The sequence below is a fragment of the Periophthalmus magnuspinnatus genome, chromosome 22 (genome assembly GCF_009829125.3).
Source record: "Periophthalmus magnuspinnatus isolate fPerMag1 chromosome 22, fPerMag1.2.pri, whole genome shotgun sequence".
NCBI classification, from domain to species: domain Eukaryota; kingdom Metazoa; phylum Chordata; class Actinopteri; order Gobiiformes; family Gobiidae; genus Periophthalmus; species Periophthalmus magnuspinnatus.
In genome coordinates this window covers 11,319,524-11,342,651 of record NC_047147.1, presented here as the reverse complement: position 1 = coordinate 11,342,651, position 23,128 = coordinate 11,319,524, and the positions used below count along the sequence as shown (strand labels likewise).

The 23,128-nt window shown below is 40.7% G+C and overlaps 6 protein-coding genes across 7 annotated transcripts; 1 reads left to right on the top strand and 5 right to left on the bottom strand.

Annotated features, from left to right (window-relative positions):
• Positions 1-102: 102 nt before the first annotated feature.
• LOC117390487 (b(0,+)-type amino acid transporter 1-like) lies at positions 103-4,165 on the bottom strand. The gene is made up of 6 exons (XM_033988236.2): positions 3,438-4,165; positions 1,665-1,798; positions 1,450-1,579; positions 660-784; positions 501-588; positions 103-418 (listed from the first exon to the last, which is right to left on the bottom strand). Exons 1-6 carry the CDS (start codon positions 4,134-4,136, stop codon positions 188-190), a joined length of 1,407 nt encoding a protein of 468 aa, XP_033844127.1. The 5' UTR covers positions 4,137-4,165; the 3' UTR covers positions 103-187.
• mtres1 (mitochondrial transcription rescue factor 1) lies at positions 1,386-18,209 on the top strand. Its single transcript, XM_033988261.2, has 5 exons — positions 1,386-1,389; positions 16,215-16,239; positions 17,145-17,592; positions 17,705-17,777; positions 17,855-18,209. Exons 2-5 carry the CDS (start codon positions 16,233-16,235, stop codon positions 18,035-18,037), a joined length of 711 nt encoding a protein of 236 aa, XP_033844152.1. The 5' UTR covers positions 1,386-1,389; positions 16,215-16,232; the 3' UTR covers positions 18,038-18,209.
• Positions 4,601-9,927, bottom strand: utp25 (UTP25 small subunit processor component). Its single transcript, XM_033988722.2, has 12 exons — positions 9,795-9,927; positions 9,564-9,603; positions 9,273-9,450; positions 8,968-9,183; positions 8,157-8,245; positions 7,085-7,486; positions 6,771-6,987; positions 6,479-6,681; positions 6,039-6,221; positions 5,422-5,531; positions 5,107-5,352; positions 4,601-4,962 (listed from the first exon to the last, which is right to left on the bottom strand). The coding sequence occupies exons 1-12, from the start codon at positions 9,893-9,895 to the stop codon at positions 4,707-4,709; spliced, it is 2,241 nt and encodes a 746-aa protein (XP_033844613.1). The 5' UTR covers positions 9,896-9,927; the 3' UTR covers positions 4,601-4,706.
• LOC117390518 (transmembrane protein 151B-like) lies at positions 10,330-13,618 on the bottom strand. The gene is made up of 2 exons (XM_033988273.2): positions 13,358-13,618; positions 10,330-12,914 (listed from the first exon to the last, which is right to left on the bottom strand). The coding sequence occupies exons 1-2, from the start codon at positions 13,433-13,435 to the stop codon at positions 11,505-11,507; spliced, it is 1,488 nt and encodes a 495-aa protein (XP_033844164.1). The 5' UTR covers positions 13,436-13,618; the 3' UTR covers positions 10,330-11,504.
• On the bottom strand, positions 14,215-15,280 carry grxcr1b (glutaredoxin and cysteine rich domain containing 1 b). The gene is made up of 2 exons (XM_033988720.2): positions 14,518-15,280; positions 14,215-14,411 (listed from the first exon to the last, which is right to left on the bottom strand). The coding sequence occupies exons 1-2, from the start codon at positions 14,935-14,937 to the stop codon at positions 14,367-14,369; spliced, it is 465 nt and encodes a 154-aa protein (XP_033844611.1). The 5' UTR covers positions 14,938-15,280; the 3' UTR covers positions 14,215-14,366.
• bend3 (BEN domain containing 3) lies at positions 18,201-21,943 on the bottom strand. Of its 2 annotated transcripts, none has more exons than XM_033988276.2 (3): positions 21,732-21,943; positions 21,016-21,174; positions 18,201-20,938 (listed from the first exon to the last, which is right to left on the bottom strand). In XM_033988276.2, the coding sequence occupies exons 2-3, from the start codon at positions 21,142-21,144 to the stop codon at positions 18,725-18,727; spliced, it is 2,343 nt and encodes a 780-aa protein (XP_033844167.1). In that variant the 5' UTR covers positions 21,145-21,174; positions 21,732-21,943; the 3' UTR covers positions 18,201-18,724. The 2 variants fall into 2 exon arrangements, with proteins under 2 accessions (XP_033844167.1, XP_055086893.1); XM_055230918.1 differs by having other exon boundaries at positions 21,742-21,890.
• Positions 21,944-23,128: the final 1,185 nt, after the last annotated feature.

Genomic DNA, 23,128 nt, shown 5'->3' with positions numbered 1-23,128 from the left:
TAAAGCGCTCTATGCCTCACTATATATTAGAATATAAAAACTAAATTTAAAAAAAAGAGGTAAAACATTCCAAAAATAAATAGAAAAACCTAACCATGAATTACATAATAGTATAGACAAAACTAAACTAGCCCATAGCTAACCAAAATGACTAGTTTAATTACTGCTACCATTTCTGTAGAACAAATCATATGTTTTTCTCTGCTGGTGCTACTTCTAAAAACAACTGCAGGAACACGGTGAGTTTTGTCAATAGGCCAGGACATACTTTGTAATGAATAAATGGGATGTAGACGATAACTCCACTGAAGATGAACAAAGCCACATAGAGGTATTCAATCTGAGGACTGTCAATAATAGGAGCCAGTACAAGGAAGACTGCAGCAATGATCACTATTACTGGGAGTATGATGGGAACCTGTGAACAAAGTAGCATAAAGTTACGTCATTTTTTATCTATCTATTAGATCAGCTGTATAATAATGAACAATATCACCAACCCTGTAAGGCCTGGGGAGATCAGGCCTTTTAATTTTGAGATATATAAGTCCAGACAGTGTAATTCCATAGAAAAACCAAGCTGTGAAACTAATGATGAAAGAAATGGTAAGTGCCAAAGGAAGTTCAAGAAATTACATAAATAACTGAGCATGTTGTACCTGAAATAGTTAACAATACTTTGGAAATCTCCAGGGATGAGAACCAGCAAGGAGACGAATGTGGTGAAAATCAGTGCTGGAGATGGAGTCAGTCTACGCACATGGGCCATGGCCAGAATATCCGGCTGAAATATGATCAATCAAAATAACTGTATTAATCCCAATGGTAAATAAAGCACACAGAGCAGTTAAAAGAATAGATAGAAGGTCCCAGGTTTTGCAAGATCTTGTGGCACGAGATCTTGTCCCATTCCTAACCTGGAGTCATGCCAGTAGAAATCATGCACAGTACTTCAAGTCATGTCCTTTGCACTGCACAAGCTGGAATTTCTAAGTTAGTTAACATCCCAATAAGTATATGTAAAAATACACTTAAAACATAAAAAATACAAAGTGTGCAGCACAGAAGTCCACCACAGAAGCAGTGATCAGGAACAATTTAACAGAAATAAGGTGTAAGAGCCATTGTGAGACCCTTGTGTATGTTTACACTGCCAGTCACTGTGTGGCACTGTGTTTCCTGGTTGGTCTTGCTGGGTGTGCCCAGGTGTGCCTATTTAAAGGCTAATTAATAGATGAGCAGTGGCAAACAGTTTTTGACTGTGGTTGTGTAAGTGTAGATAACGGCAATAAAAGGATTCTTCACTGAACACACGAGTATTGGGCTTTTTAACCACGCGTTCTAACACCTTTGGGCTCTGTTAGTCTAGTAGCTGGTGGCACAGGGCCGCTGGCCGCTACATAAGGAAAGGTAAAAAAGAAAGAGGAAATATTTAAACTCAATCCCTACCATGTGTCCTTCTCTAGCCGCGACAAAGCAAACTCTACCCCCACTGAAGAATGTCCCGTTAAGAGAGCCAAATGCAGACAGCGCAGCGGCCACTGACATGATCCAACCCCAGCTCCCCAACACCTTGTTCCTGCAATTAAAAGTTCACCATAAACATGATTTTCCCAAATTGAAACCAAAAGAAAATGAAAAAGACCAGGGTGAAACCATCTTACCCCCATGTAACTGCAACTGCATTTGACATCATGAGCTCCTTTGGCGTCATCACAGTGAGGTAGCTGACATTGACGAGCAGATACAATCCAGTGACCAGAGAAATGGCAATAATAACAGCCCTGGGCAGATTGACCTGGGATATAGAACATGTGGTACAAGAAGAAAAATGTAGAAAGACAAATAATTAAGTCAAAATCCATGCTTTTCATTTAGTCAAACATTACGAAAAAATAAAAATAAAAGTAGATAAAAAGTTAATCAATAACATTAACAACAAAATTTTGGAGACTAAAGTGCAGTGAACATAATAATACTTATGGGAAAAATGTGAATGTTTAACTCTCACTACACTTCATTTGTGACACAACAACAACAACAACAACAACAACATTTATGATGGCCATAACAAATTTTGTTTATGCCAGGATCATTACAATGAGTTATCACAGGCTTTATGGACTACGACTTACAGACACATAACCTCATAAAACCTTATCACAATTAGAAAACATAACACATCAGTTATAGCTATATATTATATATTTTCAGCAAATTTAAACTATTTTTCAAACAAAACTGTTTGTCCTCAAAGACCCATTTCTCCAAACATAATTGCAATTGAACATCATGAGCAGAATACAAGAGCGCTTACAACTGTGGGCACCAAGATGCCAATTCACTACTTTGAAATTTGAACATACTATATGACACAATTTAAAAGAAGGAACTGTTGAAATGTGAATTTATTTAATATATAATCTGCCACATATTGTTCCTTAAAATGCAGTCAAAACACCTTACTTCTGGATGTTTTAGCTCCTCAGTTAAAAAGTTCAGAGTGTTCCAGCCATCATAGGACCATAATCCTTGATAAAAGGCTATGCCAATGGAATTGACACCAACATTTGTTCCTTCAAAAGAGTCTATACTTCCAGTCTGTCCTTGGAAAAGCATCACACAGCCTCCCAGGGCAATGACGGTGAGAGCGAGCAATTTGACTACAGTACAAAGGACCTGGATGAGTGTGGCAATGCGCACACTTAAACAGTTAACAACAGCCAGAGTGAGGATGCATCCTGCTGCTGCACACTTAACCAGCAACTGAGGAGGAGCACAGTCACTGTAGAAGGGAGCCACCACATACTCAGCCACACTCAGAGCGATCCCTGTCGCACTGGCTGGTCTCATAACGTTCACAAAGCTGAACACAAACAGAAAGGCTGCCAATTTTCCTGTAGTCCGCAATATGTAAACATATTCTGCTCCAGATTCTGGAATAACTGTGCCTAGCTCAGCATAGCAGAGACCTCCCAGCATGGCCAGGCCCCCACAGGATGCCCAGATGATCATACTGGCTGCAGGACTGCCGATAGCAGAGAGCACATGCTGAGGCGAGATGAAGATCCCAGAACCAATCATGGTCCCAGCGATGAAGGACACCGCTCCCAGCAACCCCACCTCCCTCTGGAGCATGTGCTTCTCACTGGCCATTATCAAGGAGTGTTAGTGTCCTAGTACAGTCACCTCTTTATAGACTCTCAGTCAGGTGGGGCTTAGCTCAATTAATGCATTCATACATGCTCCTGGAAATGCAGTGTTATACCATTAAATGATCAGATTTTCACACAATTGTTGCTAAATTAAACTAAAACTAAACTAAAAAGTTTAACTTGAATTTACTGTAAAGGCACTTAATATTGATCTTCACCAGTTGATAAAAAATGGTTTGGGCAGAATTACCTCAGTGCTTACTTTAAACTTTTCTCTCTTACCTCTGGGCGCTTAAGCTCCTCAGTCACATAGTTGAGATTGTTCCAGCCATCATAGGACCACAGCCCCTGGTAGAAAGCAATACCAATAGGATTGATTCCAACATTTGTATTTTCAAAAGAGTCCTCAAAGTTTGATGTGTGTCCTTTAAATAGCATGACCACACCTCCTATAATAATGACAGCCAAAGCAAGAACTTTGGCCACCATAAAAAACACCTGGACTGACATGGAGAAGCGCACATTGAGGCAGTTCACAGTGGCTAAGATGAGAATGGCAGCGGCAGCCACACACTTGACCAATACCACCGGAGGAGGACACTCCAAGTAAAAAGGAGCCACAACATATTGAGCAAAGCTAAGTGCAATACCAGCCACTCCAGCAGGCCTGACGAACAACACTGAGCTAAAAATCAACATGAAGGCCACCACGGGACCTGAGGTGCGCAGAATGTAGATGTACTCTCCTCCTGACTCCTTAATGACAGTGCCCAGCTCTGCATAGCAGAAAGATGCCAGTATCACCAAGACTCCACAACATGCCCACACCACCAAACTGGCACCTGGGCTGCCAATGGTGTACAGCACAGTCTGTGGAGACATGAAGATCCCTGAACCAATCATGGTCCCTCCAATGAGGGACACCGCTCCTACCAACCCCACTTCACGCTTTAGGCTTAGTTTCTTTGTCTTTTCATCCATGACAGCACCGAGTGTAGAACACCTTTCACACAGAGAGGCTCCACTGTAATTGTGTGACCAATGTCAGTGTTGACCAACTCAGAGAGTTAATAATTAAAGAGGTGTGTCTTGAAACACATACAGGGCTAATTATAGGCTGAATATACACGTGACTTTACACCTGTGTATATGGGAATTATGGTTGACACAGAAAAAAAATACAAAAGGTAGACTGTTTATAGTCCAAGATGCAAAAATGCTCAAAGTTGAAAAGGCATCTTATACACGCCAGTATGGATAACTATTCTTGTGATTATGCTTATTATAAATATAAATATAGTATTGAATGCATCTATGTATCAGTTTTTTGCATTTTAGAACTGTATTTTTACAATACAGCTCTAAAATAATCAAATGTTAAAATAAAAAAATAAATATATCCCATCTTTAAAACAGAAAAGTAGAAAGAAAAAGACAGACCTTTACATTTTCAATCATTTTAAATGTTTATTCAATTGCAAATGAACTAGCCGTGGTATTGGCTTTCGGCTTATCTAAGTTCTTTGGAGGGATCTCTCTCTTACATCTTGCTCATGTTGCTTTGTCCTCTGTTCCAGTCACAAAAAGGTGAACCGACTTGTTTGAATGCAGCATCTGTCCGGCCCTCTGAGCTCCAGTGATGGCTGCCAGTTTATGGGCATCATAGCGCGAGTAAAGGGCAGTGCATGTCCAGCTGGCCTGCTCTCCCTGGCCCCCCTCAGCTAGCATGTTACACACCTCACTGTAGAAATGTGGGTAAGACGGTAACCCATAGAATATCATGTTCTGAATCCCTTTGACTGTATATCTAGAGAAAGATAAACATTCATAGGTCAAGGTTTATCAACATTAGGATAATTAGAACTAGAACTAAGGATAATAACATTTGGACTTTGAACTTAACAACTTGTGTGTAAATACATAGGTCACAAGGATCCCTCATGCCACTGACCTTTTGTAGTAGTGGAAGCGTTCTGTAAAGAGCAGAAACTGTTTATCTCCTTTCTGAAAGAAGTGTCTGGCCCTGGAAACTTCTGACTTGCTGGAGTATTCACAGATGCTGGCAAAATTAAGCTCTTCTTTTTTCATGTAGTTTCGTAAACGGACATAATCAAAGTACGAAGGAATGTAGATCATTGTATGGGACATGACTGAGTCCTTGTATTGAGGAAGCACTTTATCCACAAAGAACTGGAACCTACAAAAGAGCAGAGATAATTAAATGTCTGTCTTGAAATTTAGAAATTAATTGCATTAATTTTCTCACCGAGCATCTTGGTCCATAAAGCTGTCTGAATGGAACATTTGAAATACATGTGGCAACTGGACCAACACTTGGCAGATCGAGCCTGTTTTTGGAATGTTTTTAGTAACAACCTAAAATGAAAGAAACCCCAAACAAAACATGTTTGACCATCCAAGACCAATAATGTTTGAAATGATAATTTCAATACTTTAATAAGTGAAAAGCAGGGATTGACTGTGCAAGACCAGAATTGAGCAGACGATCTCTGGTATTTGAGATGTTAGATATAAAACAACTACAATAACAATATCAGAAAGATGTATTCTAAGCCAAGCTAAGCCAGCGCTACATAGTCTATATTAATTATATAAATTTATAGCAGAACGGAAGCAGAAATACAAATTAAAGTACTGCAAAAATAAGCCTGTTTACCACCAGAATACAAGTATCCCCATTTTAAGAGCTTCTGCCCTGGATTATAGAAAACAATTTAAGTATGGGTTTTCCTCTGCTAGCTAATGTTAGCTAATTATTACATCAACCTAAGTTATCATTACAAACCAAACTCAAATGCAAGCATAACCAAAATTGGCACTTGCAAGATCAGTAGCTGACGTAAACAGATTACAGTGACTCACCTGGCCTCTGTAGTTGGCGCAGTGCTTGGAGAGGATGTTGTTGATTTGTGGGTCCTGAATAGAGCTGAAGACCAGAGTCTGTCTGTAATGTTTGGCCCAATTATTTAGGCTCCACATTCTCACTCTGGAGAAGTCCACCCCGTGAGAGTCTAATGGCTGCAGGTTCATATGCTTCATCACATGCTGCATACATGAAAAAGTGAAGGAATTGTGTAGTTTACTAGATAATAACTATTGATATACACCACAACGCTGGTTATAACAAGTTTAGAAAAATATATGTAGTATATTATTTCAATGCATTTTACCAGTTTTTAGCACTAAACAAACAATCATTATGATGCTGGTTTAGGTGTCAAAATTGTTGTTGAAAAGAACAAAAGGACAGTATTAAAATCATTGGAGTAAAGTTTTATTTAATGGGATATGGTACTACTTACCAGAACATGTTCCCAGTTCTGCATCAGAAATACGTCAGCCTGATCCACCACTAAAACTTCTATTGAAGAAAGAAAGTCAAAGTCCCTTTTACTCTCCCCTTCAGCTCCCAGCACAGTCCGAAGGCCCAGAGGAGATGCAATGATGATGTCTGACGAGTAGAAAGGGGCATAGAGACGCATGCTGCTTCTGATAATTGAAACACCTGGTGTCAAAAGAAAAGAAAGTTACTATAATGTTACTATGACAAAGTTTCTGCGCTGTTGAGTCAGTGTGTATTTCAATTCTCCTTACCTATCCTGAAATGATCATCCACATTGCCAGAAAAGACTGCATGGTAATCGTCTGGCCTTTTTAAATTAGAGGGTTTGTCTTCTGGATCTTCACCAAACTCCTCCTTGAACTTCTTCTTATTGTTTACTACTATCTTTTTACTTTTATTTTCTAATAAACCAATGAGCGTTTGGACAACATGCAATGCTCCACCTCGAAATGGCACTAAAATTAAGACCTGGAAAATATGTAAGATGGATTAGAAAAAATAGGAAATCACTGTATAGTATAATAATGCATGAATTTACACAATTCCTATTAATAAAGTTATTTACCTTTGGCCTGGTTAGCCCTTGGTCCCGTGGGTCATCCTGTGGCTCAGAGCCTGCTTTAGCTTGACTTTTCTGCTCTCGTAGCTGAGCATTGTGAGCAAGGACCTGGGAATTTGCTTTCAAAACATGGTTGAGTACATGAACACAGTAAGCACTGCGAACCTGAGGGCCTTGTTTGATTGGACACATTTCAGGGTAGTAGATGTCCTGATAGGAGCCCATGAGAGATAGCAGCTCAGTTTGAAGTGGACTAAGTTCTTCCGGAGAAGCAAAAGCCTGGTTCAAGTCCTTCCATGATGTTTCAATGAGCTTATGGAAAACTGGGAGTTGTATGTCCTTTTGAGTGCCAATGACTCCAAACCTTTCCAGTGAACTAGTGCAGAGAAGATTTCCCAGCTTTGGCCACTGCAGGAAGTGAATGCAGTTTTAAGTAAAGTTGGAATCACAAGTTGAATACAAAATTTTGAGAAAAATGTCTATCTTGTGTTAGGAAAAATAAACATGCTTAGCTATTCTGCATAACCATTGCCATAGTTTATTATTGTATTGCTCTAGTTCATTATTGTACCAGTGCTCATGGACTTGATTACAGCTGTGTGACGCAGATATATGTTCAGGACATGTACAACATATTCTACATCTATCTATAAATCTAATCAAATAACTAAGCAGGGCAATGACTTATTGATAGTCATGTACTGACTCATGACATGTCACCCTGGTTAAACCACCAAAATATGTGTCAGCAAGAGACAACAATGATGTTCGTCACGGTCTGATAAGACTGTGCAACGTGCCAAAAGGACTGCCTGGCCTGTGCACCAACGAAGAGGCGCCAAGTCTAAACCATGGTTGCCTCCCATCTGTATAAAACTCATTGCATAGGCGTAAACATTCAGTCTTTGCCTGGGAATGTCAGTTGCACAGACTCCGTGTACAAGTATTGCCCTTTACTGGCTGATTGAGTAAAATACTTTTCTGAACTTTATCTCTGTTTCATGGTTATTCTTTGTCTTAGCAGAAACTAATGAACACGAGAGGAAAATGCTAAATTCTTCAACACTTGGACAAATACCTTAAGCTGGGTCTTCACTTTGCTGCCTGTTGTGATTTTGTCAATATCATTCTCGCTGAGCTCTGTATTCAAATGCTGCAAAAACAAATCTAACAAATAACAGAGAAACTGTCAAAACAAAAACTTAAAGGTATATATAATATTTATATATATGTGTGTGTGTGTGTATATATTTATATATACATACACACACTCACACACTGCCTGGCCAAAAAAAAAAGCCACCACCAAAAAAAGGGTCACACACCGCCTTTAACTTTGATTACGGCATGCATTCACTGTGGCATTGTTTCGATAAGCTTCTGGAATGTCACAAGATTTATTTCCATGATGATGGTTGAGTCTGACCGCAGCGCAAAGCCTTCTCCAGCACATCCCAAAGATGGGGTTGAGGTCTGGATTCTGTGGTGGGCAATCGATGTGTGAAAATGATGTCTCATGCTCCCTGAACCACTCTTTCACAATTTGAGCCTGATAAATCCTGAAATTGTCATTTTGGAATATGCCCATGCCATCAGGGAAGAAAACATCCATTGATGGAATAACCTGGTCATTCAGTATATTCAGGTGTCAGCTGACCTCATTCTTTGAGCACAGACTGTTGCTGAACCTAGACCAGACCAACTGCAGGAGGCTTGTACCTATTTGCCTAGTTAAATTCAGGTGGCGACTTTTTTTTGGCCAGCATGTGTGCGTGTATGTGTGCGTGTGTGTGTGTATATACACACACACACACACCCACACACACACACATATATATACATATATATGTGCATGTGTGTGTGTGTGTGTGTGTAAATGTATATATTACCTTTATCCTTTTTATGCTCCCTCTCTGCAGTATCTTCTTCATAGTTGTTCTCTAGGCAAAAATGGGACTCATTTTCCTTATCAATAAACTCTCCATCCACTGGTTCCTTCTCCTCAGCAGTATTGGCTTTTACTTCAGTTGAATCGTCATCATGATCTACCTTTGCGTCCCCTTCTTCTTGTTCACCTTCATCACTTTCATGTCCTCCATCAGTGCCTGCAATATTGAAAAAGTAAATTAGATAATTGCTTAATTACACTGTTGCTAGCTATACAAGCCTATTTGGAAAGTGAAGTCTTGCATGCCTTCACTGACAAACTCTTCCTCGTCGTCATCATCTTCACTGCTGGCTTCCTCCTCACTAGAGCCCTGATTTGAATCCAGAGTTGAAAGGAGTTTTTGGTATGCAGTCTTCTGTTCTGGCTCCTCCTCGTAATCCCCAGCTTCTTCATCATATGCGTTGGGTTGCTCTGGGCTACCAGGCTGCAATAACACAATAATATATATCCATTTCATTTTCAGCAACGTAGTGGTAATAGCTTGTGAACATAATCGATTATACTGGCAATTTAGCATCCTCACATTGTTGTACTCACCAGTTCTACTATTTGAGTTCTTTCTGGTCTTTCGTTAACTCTAAAACACATATAGTTTTAACAGCTTAGTTGTTTTGTGTAATATTATTATAGAGTATTACATATAATCCAAGAGACAAAAAGCAACGCCGTGAAGGAAGACTAAAGTAAAACAAATCAAAGCAGTTGTGCTAGCTATTGCATTGTCAGAATCTCTCTATTGCTGCGAGGTAGGAGTTTGAAAGTACTTACATGTCATGGAAAGGGTGTTCCTCTCCATATTCCTTTAAATGTTTCTTTTGTTTTTTAGATAAATTAGTGAAAATTGTCTTGTTTTGCCTCCTCTTTCCCATGTTGACACTTTGGAAGAACACGTGTTTTTTTTTTCTTCTTCTTTTTTTTCTTTGTCTTTTTTCCAGAGCCTTTCACTGCGCTCTACTGGCCGGGAGGAAAATTACAATCAGTCATAAAGCCCCAAGGTGTTCGTGAGTGCAAGTCTTCATATAATTTAATTTAATAAACTTATTATACTAGTCGACTATTAAAATAGGGTAATTGTTAGTTTCAGCCCCTAATATTTAATTGAATATTTGTGAATTTAAAAAGAAGCAGCATATAAGAAAAAAATATATAGTGGAGTATTAATACACCTGTGTTTATTGCACTGTTTATTTTCAGAATGTAGATAAATGCAATTACAGTTTAAAAGGTAATCAAGAAATGTATACAATCAATTGTATTAAGATGACTATTTAAAGTATCAGGAGTACTGTCACATTTGGGCCTTGAGCATTTGTAAGTAGAAATACATATCACTGCATATGCATTCCTTTACATAACTAATATAAGCTACATTAACATTCACATTTTTCTACAATTTATAATGTCTATTAACTTTCAAGTGTATAATAGGTGGCACTCATGAACACAATGATAACAACAAGCTAACTTGATTATTGTGTTTTTTTGTAGAAAAACAAAACAAAACAATATCATGGCAACATGTAAACATAAGTGCATAAACATCCTTGCATATACTGTGTATCCATACATTTCTGTAATCAACCTGTGTATCTAAACAGCCAGTGCTAATTTCATGTGTCCTATGGTCTGAGCACACAGAGAATGGATTACCCCAAAACCAACGTTTCAGTTTTTTACCAACAGACATAACTTTACATTATGATATGATTGCAGAATTGTTTCAGATTATACCACATGCGAAGATTCATCATATTTCTGCTGCTAAACACGTATAACCTTGGGTATGCACGTAGTAATAATTTCAACAATAACATCCAAATATTGGATATTTAATGTAAGCATAATTTCTGATCAAAAAGTAAAATCAGAGTAAAAAAAAAAAAAGTTATAGTCAAACATTAACATGAAAGGGTTTTTTATATAATGGCACATAGTCAGGCCATATTTTAATAAAACTGTAAACATTGGTGTTAGCATACTATATCCTATTTGCAACACAACCTTATGAAGAAGAAGTTTTAACAGAAAGAGGTATTCTTTGTAAATAGCCTAGTTAAAAAAAAATGTCAATGTGTACCAAAAGAAGGCTTGATAACACCTGAATCAAACAGTCTCTGAAAATGAACGTGTAAAATAGAAAATTACATTTTATCACAAGTGGCCTGGAAATCAGATCAGATTGTTTGATGCTATTGCTATTGCCAGCCTTAACAGTCTTGATTCTAGCTACCTTAATTGATTTCAAATAATCACTTTACTGCAAATTCACTTTATATGTCTGTGGCCCCAATAGAACTATGAGGTAATTGCAGTGGCAGTTCACTAACAGTCACTTTGTCTGATGTTTTTTCAGTGGAAGCCATGGAGACACTCTGCACAGGTCTTTATTGCTTTGGTAATTGAAACATTCAGATTGCAATAATCACTTTTGGATTTACACACTTTGTATTTGTATGTGCCTACATGTTTAGTGCATAATCATAGAGAGGTCTCTACACAGGAGCCGTTTCTATGGAAGGACCTGTGGCTGTGGCAGTTCTCACTGCAGTGTACAATGAGAACAGGATAACACAGTGCATCCTCATATTCTGGCGGTTCTTCATCATCTGTGGCGTGGCGCTCAGACAGGCAGCGCGTGTTCTCACTAGGGCTCTCCGGGTCGTCCAGACTGCCGCTCCTCCACAAGCAGCTGCGCTGGGAGCCATAGCGACGGGCCAGAGAGAAGCGGCTGCCACTGAAGGGGATCCTGGAGCTGGCCCCGGTGCAGATACTGAGGGCGCTCCTGGAGAACACTGAGGAGCAGCTGATGGCTCTGTGGCAGCGCTCACAGTTCTGACGAATTCCACTGAAGCTGGAGGGGCAAGTGGCCAGGTCCATGAGGCCGGCCTCAGAGTAACTGGGCACCAGCTGCTGGTTGGACCGAATGTGCCACTCCAGCTCAGTGCTATCTATGGTATTAACTCGAGGGATGCGGCGCCAGTATGGTCGCTCATCACAGGGGGTCACAGGAACATAGTCATGACCGAAGAGCTTCTCCACTCGATAGTGCACATAGGCAGTGCGGTATTCAGTGAAGACTCTGAGGGGCCAGGAGAATGTGAGAAATGAAGCAAACCAGAAGACATACTGTGATAGATACCAGGGGTGGTGCTCTGGGTCTGACAGCACTAGCACATATTCCTTCAGGTCAATGTTCTTGAGGTGCATGCCCTCCCGTGCCTCCATGTAGTCATCCAGCCCTTCATTGTCTGTGAAAAACCTTGCTCTTTGTGTAAGGTATGAATTCTCTGATTCTACATTAGCAAAGCTAAAACACTTCGTAAAACGCATCTTCGTCAGAGCAGACTTCTCTAGGCCCACCAGCTGTTTTGAAACATCTTTAACACCGCAGTGACTGTAGTCAAACTCAGCCTCTGCTACGTGTGTGTTCACACGTTCATGGTACACCTGAGTGCTGGTGTATGCATCTCCGTTGCGATAGCGTGTGACTTGACGAGTCCGTCGGACATAGTGATAGCTTATGGCCTTCCACCAAATACATGGTTTGGCCTGCTGCATTCTCTGGATGCGTTCATAGATGCCCTCCACATCCACTTTGTGCTGTAGTTCGTTTTTCACATGGCAGTGCCAGCACTCCACCAGGTACACCAGGTAGAGCATGCCCAGTAGAGCCAGAGGGATATAAATGTAACCATCGGAGCAAGGACTGTCATGGTACATCATAGATTTTCCCTTGAACGCACTGTCAAAGGTGAGCCGGGTCACCTTGGTCACATGACACCACACCATGGCTCCCATGCAACCATACATGAGGATGGACAGGATCAGGCATTTCCAAAAACTCTCTCTGCACAAGGATTTGCTCAACGACTGTTTGAGTGGCTTTTGCTGTTAAGCAAAACAGAACAAAATTAGTTTTCATTTTACTACATTTTGATTTCTAAAATAGGCCTAAATTGAGATATAGAGGTTATATATTAAAAAAGCAATAGACTCTCTCTCTCTCTCTCTCTCACACACACACACACACACGCACAACCCCCCCCCCCCCCCCCCCACACACACACACACACACACACACACGGCCAGTGTATAACCTACAATACTCTTAATTTGACAGAGGTTTATGGCAGTTGTTTTACTATAACACATTTTCTTGGGCGCTTTGTTATGAATCATTCAATAAACGTGATCCTCACATCATCTCCATGGCGCGTTAATTGAGCGCATTAGGAACCACAATCATCAGTTTTCTATTTCTAACGGTTCTCTGCGACACATTTGGACAAACAGTGCCGCCATGAAGGCTTTTCTACTACACTGTAGCCTACCTCTTCCCTGGTGTCGTCCTCAAACACGGTGGTGGTGCTGTTTTCGGTAGTCGTCGCTGCTGATGCTGGAGGGGACATGGTCCAAATCAAAGCTTTAATGAAAGGGCGTGGAATAAGGGGGGGATTTGACTAGGCTACTGCGAGAAATCTGTCAGCCGTAAATCACATCATTCCCAGTCACTGCGCTCAATTAGGTCCGATGAAGGCATGATGCCATAGGTGAAGAAAGCCCCCCAAAAAGCAAATGTTATCCAGCGATTTAAGATGAAAACACAGGGGGTGTGTCTGGTCTATTGCAAAAGCCGCATCCTGCTGCCTTGTTCGGCCGAGCTGTCAGTGCCGCAGTAACATGATCGGAGGTGATGCTGTGTTAAGGAGCTCGTCATTACAAAATAGGCTACACTCTCCCCCCGGGACCAGTCGTGTGTTCAATAGGCGATAAGGTGTTTCGTCGTCAGCAGGTTAGGCTGGGAACTGAACCGAGACAAGCGGAGGGGAGTCATAGTGCAAGCCAGAGTCAGGGATGCTGCATGGCTGAGGAGGAAGGCAGGTGTAAAAGGACTGGGGGCGGTAAAGACAGAAACGAGAAGGAAACTTAAAGGGGAAGTTATTCACATTAGTCTAACATAACCTAACCAAGACTATTAGGAGGGAATCATAGTCTAATTCAACTTTGCAACAATTTCCAATGTAAAAAGGAAACCATGCTGGATGTGATGGCTTTATTACCACAAAAAAGGAAATTTGTGCAAGCAGTCAATTAGGCCTTGTAGAAATAGGCTTAGGCTACATCTCAACATTAAAGGATCATATGGCTCAAATGAGGAAATGTGGCTTTGCATTTAGTTAGCCTTTAAGGAAACATCATCACATATTTTGTACAAATTATTAAAAAAATACAAAAATAGTCAGAAAAAAAATCACATTTACACACACTCATCAACACTTATAGGCTGTGTTTTGTCCTGGCCCTTGGGTCCCACATCTCTAAGGGTTCATCTTGTTTGGCCTACTGCTTTTCCCAGGGTCTCCTTTTTTGTTGACGAGGATTTCCCTTAAAAAAAAAAAAAAGATTGGATTTACATCACACACTGTTTCCTTGTACCTTATAGCGTGTGACATAATAATAGTTGCATTCATTTCACTTCATTTGTACTTACAGAGTAGACATGGGAGAGGTTGTTGAAAAGCACTTGGCCTGCACTCACTTTGTTTCTCACTCCTCGGATGGTCCCATTCTTGCTGCAGATGTTGATCCTTTTGTTGGTGAAGAACATCTCTCTCTTGGCACTGGCATACAGCAGCAGCTCATCAGGTTCAGCCCCGCTCTCGTCCACAGGGCTGCCCACCCTCAGTCCGTTCAGGTGGCTGTTGGCCTCACTGGGAGGCAGGGGGCTCTCCTGCTCCATGTCTGGGCTCCCGGTGCTGTCAGAGTCCACTGAGTGTGACACTGACCTGCTCCAGCCCGTCTCATCCTTGAATACCTCTGTGAGCACGCGGCCGCTGTTGGCAGATGCCACTCTGAAGCGCACTGTTTTACCTGCCTTGTCCTTCATCAGTTTGACTTGTGGCCCCTCCATTAGAAATATAAGATTTTACATCTTCTTTCACCCATTCAGTAAAGCCTTAACCCTCTTGTAAGTCTATGACACATGCAATTACCCTACAATAAAGTCCACTGACGCTTCAAACCTGAGCTCAAAATACACTGAGGGCAAATACTAGACACCCAAATGGTTAATAATAGATGAGTCCCTGCCATGGTAACAGCTAAAACAGGCAAACAGTAAATTGATATGACCTTGTTCAATTATTGATTTTTAGGGGCATCTACTCCCTAACAGTTAGACATGTTACTACAGACTATGTTTCTGTGCACTTGAGGTAACCTTTTGTGGACTCGGTTTCACCTTTAACCTTGACTGACCCCGACATGTTTTTCATAAGATTAGTAATGTGCTGGAGAGTTATATGAGGACATTACTGTAGACTAATGCTGCCTTGTGGTACCAGTCCCAAGCCCACGATGTGGATTGGTAATCAATTAATGTATGCAAGCAGATGATCTGTTGTGAGAAAAAAGTGAACAACCAAAAGGAAAGCAGTGTGCCTGCAGAGTACGACAGAGTCAATAGGGACTATGGAGGCAGACTAGGATGACCGTCCTGTCCCTCTTTCGGTTGTCCAGCACAGTAATTTAGGCTCTGTCCCTCGTCCCACTTATTTAGAGAATATCCAACTTTTTCATTGATACATGAATTCTAAAAGGTGAAATTTACACAGGCTTTCATGATAATATGTTTTTCTTGCAAAGAAATCAAGTTTTTTTTTTTTTTTTTTTTTTTTTGTGATTTTCAGGGTTGTAATATGTTGGTACCTTTTGAAATTCCAATCCCTCTGTATTAAACTAAACTGATTAAACTAAAATAAAACTAAAAAAACGCATGTTACTGCAGTCATTGCTTACATTTTGTTAAACCTTTTCTACAATTTTAAGTGGTCACTCTGTTGATGGTCTTCAAAAATGTAATGATGTCATACTGTCAGATGAGGAGCAACAGCCAAATTTCTGTAATGACTGCATAGTACTTTGCCATGAAATATCGAAAAAACAAATGTTTAACCTGATGATTTGCAATAGTGACTTGACCCAGCAATATAGAACAACATAAAATTTACAGAATACAGAATAGGCTTACATGGCTCTTTTTATGGCAGTATAGCCATTAATTTTAAAGTATTTGAGTAAAGGCAGTTTAAAATGTGTCATATTTTTGTAGATTCTTATAAAATGCACTTCACCCCAGTCCAACAGATGGCAGCACAATACTGTAAAACCAAACAATACTCAGAGCAGAGCAGACAGCAGCAGGCGATGAAAGGTTAGTCCATTTCTATTCCATATTCCCTTCAAAGACAAGCATAAATTGTTCAAAAACAGCTGAAAATGTATTACAACAGTTGCATTTTCGTGCTTAGTGCTAAAGGAAAGCGCCCTAGTTGACTGCTAATGCTTTTGCTAGCTCGGAAGCTGTTCATCATGTTTTGCCCTCCATATACAAGCTGCAGAAAGGATCGTTCACATTTTAGGTATTACGGGGTTTTGATACACAGTTGCAAGAATTGTGAGTATACATAGTCATTACCTTTAAATAAAGAACATACTGTACTTGAGCAGATAAGTTCCTGTACATGCCACCTCTGTCAAGCTAACACGACTTCCGGTGTCAATAAACCTGACACTGATGAAAGGATATTACTCTCATCATATAATAGATACAAACCCCTGTCCGAACCACAAACCAATATATAATTTAATTGAGTTGCTCTTTAGGCCTTTACTTTGAGTTTTATTTAAAATGACAAGGGCGCGTATCCACAGGTTGTATATAGCGGGATATATATAGTCTTATACATTGTCCAAAATGAAGAACATTTTGCCTGTTGGAGCCTCAGTACTACGTTTTAGATGTTATCATTTAGTGTTTTGGCTCTCGAGAGTATTGTTCAATCAGAAGACATTATGAGCCTAGGTTTAAATCCACTGGTTTAAACATAAGACTCACGACCAAAACTCCAGCACCTCAGCAGCAGCCTCTGTAGCTCAGTGAGTGAATTTGGGAGGTTCAGAGCTTTCACGTGAGGCATGTTTATATAAACCTGGAATGATCATAACTATAAACTTACTGGCAACCCAGGTTCAACTATGACTGTAGTATCTTTCTAACCAGTAAGAGCACAGCCTGTATATCATACCATTAACTTTAACGTTGTTTTTGCGTTTCAGAGACTGGGTGGAGCACCAACATGCAGCACTTGATGGTTCAGGCCCTTGTCATGAGGCAGTTGGGAAGGTTAAATCCCCGGCACCTAGTGGCTGCTGGTTATGGACTCCGACACACGGAATGGTGTCCCAGGACAATCCACACACGACAACTGTGGGGCTGCTCTGTGGTCCCTGCACTCAACTGTCATAGACCTACCTTTCGTAGTAGAGATGCTTTTAGGAGTTGGGCTGTTCATCATTTAAGGTTTAAAAGTAGCAAGAAAAAGGGCTTCAGTCGAACTGGACAGGTTGAGGAGGAGGAGGAAGAAGATGAAAAAGACCCAGAGGAAAGTGATGAAGAAGATCTGGAGGACCCAAATATGTCTAAAGACTACAAAGATTTGGAGAAAAACGTTCAGTCTTTTCGTTTTGATGTTGTAATGAAAGCTGGATTGGACATGGCACGAAAGTAAGTGACACTCCGAATATTGGTGCCAGTAAATAACATAATTACATGGTTGCGGCAAAATGTTATTTTTCCTTTGTCTATTAAACTATTACATTTCTTCTCTTTACATTAGCAAAATTGAAGATGCATTCTACAGCAATAAGTTGAGACTAAATGGACAGAAACTGATCAAGAAAAGTAAAACAGTGAGTGATATTTACCTCAATCTTATCAATACTCATATACATATCAATGATAATCTGTGATTTACACTTCCCTTCAGGTAAAAGTCGGAGACACCTTAGACCTTGTTCTGTCAGAAAATCGAGACACCAACACTGTTACATTGATGAGAATTGTTCTTAGGAAAGTTTTAGCTGAGACCACCAGTACAGAGAAACACAAGGTTGCATTAAGGCGCTGGAAATCTCTTGAGCTTCCTAAAGAGGAAGCTTTAAAATCATGAACTTTGCTTGGGACATGTCAGACTCTGATTCAGTTATGAAAAAATGATGGATGGAACTTTTAACCTTGTATAAGGATGGATCTATATAGTTGCATGCACAGTGCTGCTAATTTTGCTGTTGTACAGGTAACTGTGTGCTAATAAAGATTTTGAAGTCATTGTGTTAAGGAAATCATTCTTCTTGTGAGATAATTTCATGGCAAGGATTTGCAATAGTGCTTTTATTAGAAATAGGTTATCATGAGCAGTTGTCATGTTAAAATTTCTTAATATAAACTTCTATAAGAAGGCTTAACATAAGCACATTGTTATTAACACAGTGGTGGCACAATGCTACATCAATAACTGGAAATTTATTAATTTCTAAACATAACAAATGTGTAATTTATCACTATTGGTTAATAACGTTATTGGTTTAAGGCTACAAGATTTATTAAAGTATGTTAAATAAGCTATTTTGGCATATAAATAGAGACTCTTTAAGTGACAATAAGATTACAGGTATAAGCTACAGCACCTACTGCTGTAGTAACAACAGATATGACTTGAGAATAATAAGGAAACATGAAAGAGCTTAGCCTCACTCTACAAAGAACAGCTTCTAAAAACTTCACATAGTGTTTCAGCTTATATGATATTGTGCAAGTGTTTATGCCAAGAAAATGCTGCCTAAATAACGTTTTGAAACTAGGACACAGTGCTTGATCTCTTGGCCTTCTTTAAAATGTCACACTTTTTGCGATTTGGACGGCGACAGCGCTCATCAATGCTTGGCACACACTCATAGTGCCACACCTCCTCCACCTTCTCCACGGGATACACTGCCTCCACATAATGACGGATCAATCTGAGGCGCACAGGGTCCAGCTGCTTCTTGTTGCAGGCTCCTGAATGGTTGTACTGTAGACGCAGGTTCTCCTGAGTGAAGAGCTCAGGGAAGAGACGTACCAGCAACCGAGCCGCAAAGTTCCCAACGGATAGACTCTGCTGGACGATCTCCCGCACCTCAGCATCTGACAGCAGGTATAAGGAAGGTACCGGGAAGTCTGGGCTGCTCACAGTCAGTTCATCTAGTGGTATTTTACAAAAGTCTTTGCTACTTTTCTCAGGGGGTAAAGATGGAATATCTGAATCCTCTCTGACATTATCTACACTGAATGGGTTTAAATGACAGAAAAAGTCTTGGTCTGTCTCATGACCATAAATTTTCCTTTGTTGCAAGTATGATCTCCTTTGCTCTGTGTCACGTCTTCTACACCTCTCATCAAGTTTTCCCACAAACTCCAACATCCAAACTCGGTCATTGTTCGCTTGTGGGTAGAGTAACTGCACATAGTGACGGATCAAGTTTATGCGAATAGGGTCCAACTGCTTCTTTCCAAGTGAGCCACTGCAGTTGTATTGCTTCCTTATATTTTCATGGGTGAAAAGCTCAGGAAACATGAGCACCAAAAGCCGAGAAGCAAAGTTGCCAATAGACAAGCTACATTCATAATTTATTTTTAGCTGATCCTTTGTCAAAAGGTATTCTTGAGGAACAGCGAAGTCAGGCAAAGGAATTTCCAGATTGTCAAAATCCACAGGTGTAAGGAGGGACTTTTTGGCTTTTCGACTTGGTCTCTCACAATCACCTGCTCCAGAAACGGTAATACTTGATGCATCTTCAGAAAGGTTACCAAGACCAAAGCTCTCATCTGTGACAATGTCAGATTCACTCACATTTCCATTACTGTGAGCACCCTCAAGTGCATCCTCCATGTGCTGAATGCACACCTGCAGCCAGCTGTCCTCAGGTACATCAGGAAAATTTGCTTCCATATACTTTCTGATCATTTCCACCTTGTCAGAGTCTAGAAGTGGATGCCCCCCACTTATAAAACTTCTGGATCCAGCCGGCATTTTTCCTTCTTCAAAGAACTCTGGGAACAGCCGATGCATGAGAACAATAACAAAATCCTCAGGAGTGGAGCACTCATCCAGCTCCTCGGTGGATTGAGCATTAAGTGTCAGATCTGTCACAGCGAGGCTGCTTTGCTGGTTATCTAATGACAAGTGCTCCTCCATTTCTATACCCTGCTCATTAATGAAGCGATAGGTTTGGGGCTGCTCAGACTTTATCCCTGCACCTGTAACTGTCTGCTTTCTCAGCTGTCGAGTGCTCTCCATGTCTCTGTGCGCCCAGAAACGATTAAAAAAGTCATTAATCTGAAGCAGACATTCCTCTTGCCAGACGCTGTTGCTCTTTACTGAAGGATAGCATACCTCCACGTAGTTACGGATCAGCTGCAGATGCAGAGACTCGAGTGTTCTCTTGGAGGCGAAGCAGTCATGTGCACACTCTTTAGCTTTGAACAGTTCTGGGAAGAGATGCAACAGTAACCTACAGCCCAGCTCCCCAGCATTAGATGTCTGCTCCATCAACTGCTTCAGTTCATCACTGGTGAGTAGATATTCTGGAGGTGGCTGAAACTCCATCACCATCTCAGTAGGTTTGATCTGTTTCTTTATTCGCATGACTTCAAGAGTTAACAAGTCCACTTTACTGTGTAGTTGTGTCATACTTGAGTTTAAGGTATTAAGAATAAAAAACATTTTCTCAATCAGTGGATAAATATTAGTGTCCGTATGACACTCTGTGGAGGAGACTTCATCGAGCAGACCATTTTCATCAGATCCTTGGAGCTTAGCTGAGAAAATGCTGTTGAGAAGGTTTACTGAGCCTTGTCCCACATGTTGCTCCACACTGGAGATGTTCCTCTTGTCCGAGATTCGGTGAGAAATCCCAAAAAGAGGTTTTCTGTGGGAGGCTCTGGACCTCTCCGTTGCACATCCTCGTTTCTCTCCAGTGGTGAGACATAGAGGTTCATGCCCTGTGGTCTCGTCTACAGAGAGTTGCCGCATCTAAAATAAAATAAAAATCTTAATTAAAGCTTGATGATATGATTACTTTTTGAGCAGTAATGCACAGTATCATTTACTTGGCCACAGATCTTTGCCCTTTTGTTGCTGCTGGACTGGTTTTCAGTTGATAATCGTTTTGGAGCTTCAGTTGATCCAGGATCTTCTCCATGTCTGTCAGGTGACCCACCAGTTGCAAAGTCATCCATTTCGTCCTTAACATCTTGTGCATGCTTGCTCTGTACAGGCATTAAAAGAGTGTAATATATAAAATACTGGTTTGTGTACATACATTAGACAAATTTACTACGTGAAGTTTTTGCTTATGGCAAAATCGCTCTGTGCCAAGTACTCATACATATTGCTAAAAAGTAAAGTATGCAGCAGCACAGTAAAGCAGATGCAATAGAGATACCGACTCTGAAGCTTATGATTATTAGAGTATGCTCATAGTTTACTGCTGAAATAAGTTTACCTGATTAAAAACGAATTCCTAATAGCCTGCAATGTCTTTAAGATCTATGCCGCTACTGCCCACCGCTTAGCCCTGAGTATTTCCTCATTCCTCCGCCCATGGACCCCTGGACCACAACAGAACAGACGAGCAGCAGGGTCACTCTCAGATCAACTTATAAACTTACTGCTACATAAAACAACACTCGACATTAAAACAATCCACTGTAGCACACGTACAGCCTCTTGGTCAGGTTTTTATGACGCGGCAGTGTTTTCGTGGACAGTGCCCCTTTTGCTAAGAGTCGTGAGAAAAACACGCGTGATCGGTGTGTGAGCTCACCTTTACGCACCAACAAGAGCCCACAGGACAACTGACGACATGCTTATCTTCTTAAATAGATGTCATGGAGCTTTTATTAAAGAAAACGGCTCTTGTTGTTGTTTTTCTCGGTCGGCCACAGTGCTGCTGTCTCGCGTGACGTGACGTAGGGCGCGCGTACTGGGTCACTTCCGCGCAGCTGTGGACAACTCCAGCTCGCTCCAGCAGGAGGAGCAGAGCCACAGAGTGAAGACCGCTCTATCTGCACACTGCAGCGCCCGACTGCAACTTGGACAGTGCAGAGCAACCTTGCAATTCAACAAAGATCTGCACTGGCCAAAGCACACGAAATATTCTATGAAAAAACTTACGTTCAATACTTTGACTTAATGCATCTCATATCTTTTTTCAAAGAGAAAATGAAGCTATAATAAAAGGTAACTGTTAACTTGAAAAGTACCACTACATGTCATGACATCACAAGGTGGAACAGAGCATTTTGAGCATTGGAGATGTAGGCAGGGTTACTTAAACATGTGTGAATGAAACAAACATAATTCTTGGTGTGTTTTTGAGGAAGTAACAATATTAGAACATTGTTACCACCTATTACCATGCCTTAAATCGCACAAGAGTAAATTTTGCGTAATATAGGACCTTTAAGGAATCGCCTAATAGATTGTTTTCCACCAAGCCAATATTGCCCCCAAGTGGTAGAAAAAGGGAACAGCCTAAGCTTCTCACTGATCTCCTTTGCTCTGTGCGCCTTTATCTCTGTCAGTTGGTGATACTACGAAACTTCGTCATTAGCCACTATTCAGTTTATTTCGTTAATTTCAACTGGGACTATGACGCATTTAGGGGCCACAGCCAGTCCTTCTGGTGGTAAAAATCAGTGGAAGAGCAGAGCCGGCTTCTACGCGAATAAAAAAAGCCTACAATGTACTCAGTTACAAACATTTTGGCTAGATAACCTAAGTCTTTTAAACAAGATTTTGTCAATTTAACTGTTTAACGCCGAATTAAGTTGTTTCAAACCACAATCTGCATATTTTCTAAGGTTGTGGCCAATCAAAACAGTGCTGTTATGTGTAGGTGAGCTGGGGGACAGGGACAGGTGCTACGTATTTAACCATCTACTAAAAAAAAATACAATTACCCCCCGAAAATTAACTCAATTACAGTAACTTGAGTATTTGTAAGTTTGTCTCCATCCCTTGTAATAATTTTGTAAAGTGCAGCTGAGATTCATTCCTACTCATCCATTCTCCTAATTCCGCATTAATCACCAGTTATTTCATGCTCGCACTGGCACCCAATGTTCTGTTCTCAGCCACAAATATGTCCATACGAGATGATATAACAAGGCAACGTGTGGCTGCTGGTTCTCGTTATTCCTTTAATGAGCTGTCTCCATG

Bases quoted from the DNA above. Each gene is read 5' to 3' on its own strand.
- LOC117390487 (XM_033988236.2), bottom strand. From the start codon at position 4,136: ATGGATGAAAAGACAAAGAAACTAAGCCTAAAGCGTGAAGTGGGGTTG. The intron at 1,580-1,664 runs GTAAGATGGTTT...TTTTAATTGCAG, and splicing joins GCAGTTGCAGTTACATGGGG to GAACAAGGTGTTGGGGAGCT. The intron at 589-659 runs GTACAACATGCT...TTTCATCATTAG, and splicing joins AGTATTGTTAACTATTTCAG to TTTCACAGCTTGGTTTTTCT.
- utp25 (XM_033988722.2), bottom strand. From the start codon at position 9,895: ATGGGAAAGAGGAGGCAAAACAAGACAATTTTCACTAATTTATCTAAA. The intron at 9,604-9,794 runs GTAAGTACTTTC...TATGTGTTTTAG, and splicing joins GAACACCCTTTCCATGACAT to AGTTAACGAAAGACCAGAAA. The intron at 9,451-9,563 runs GTGAGTACAACA...GTGTTATTGCAG, and splicing joins GAACTCAAATAGTAGAACTG to CCTGGTAGCCCAGAGCAACC.
- LOC117390518 (XM_033988273.2), bottom strand. From the start codon at position 13,435: ATGTCCCCTCCAGCATCAGCAGCGACGACTACCGAAAACAGCACCACC. The intron at 12,915-13,357 runs GTAGGCTACAGT...TTTGCTTAACAG, and splicing joins AGGACGACACCAGGGAAGAG to CAAAAGCCACTCAAACAGTC.
- grxcr1b (XM_033988720.2), bottom strand. From the start codon at position 14,937: ATGGAGGGGCCACAAGTCAAACTGATGAAGGACAAGGCAGGTAAAACA. The intron at 14,412-14,517 runs GTAAGTACAAAT...TTTTTTTTTAAG, and splicing joins ACCTCTCCCATGTCTACTCT to GGAAATCCTCGTCAACAAAA.
- mtres1 (XM_033988261.2), top strand. The intron at 17,593-17,704 runs GTAAGTGACACT...TCTTTACATTAG, and splicing joins GGATTGGACATGGCACGAAA to CAAAATTGAAGATGCATTCT. The intron at 17,778-17,854 runs GTGAGTGATATT...ACTTCCCTTCAG, and splicing joins TGATCAAGAAAAGTAAAACA to GTAAAAGTCGGAGACACCTT.
- bend3 (XM_033988276.2), bottom strand. From the start codon at position 21,144: ATGGATGACTTTGCAACTGGTGGGTCACCTGACAGACATGGAGAAGAT. The intron at 20,939-21,015 runs GTAAATGATACT...ATTTTATTTTAG, and splicing joins GGGCAAAGATCTGTGGCCAA to ATGCGGCAACTCTCTGTAGA.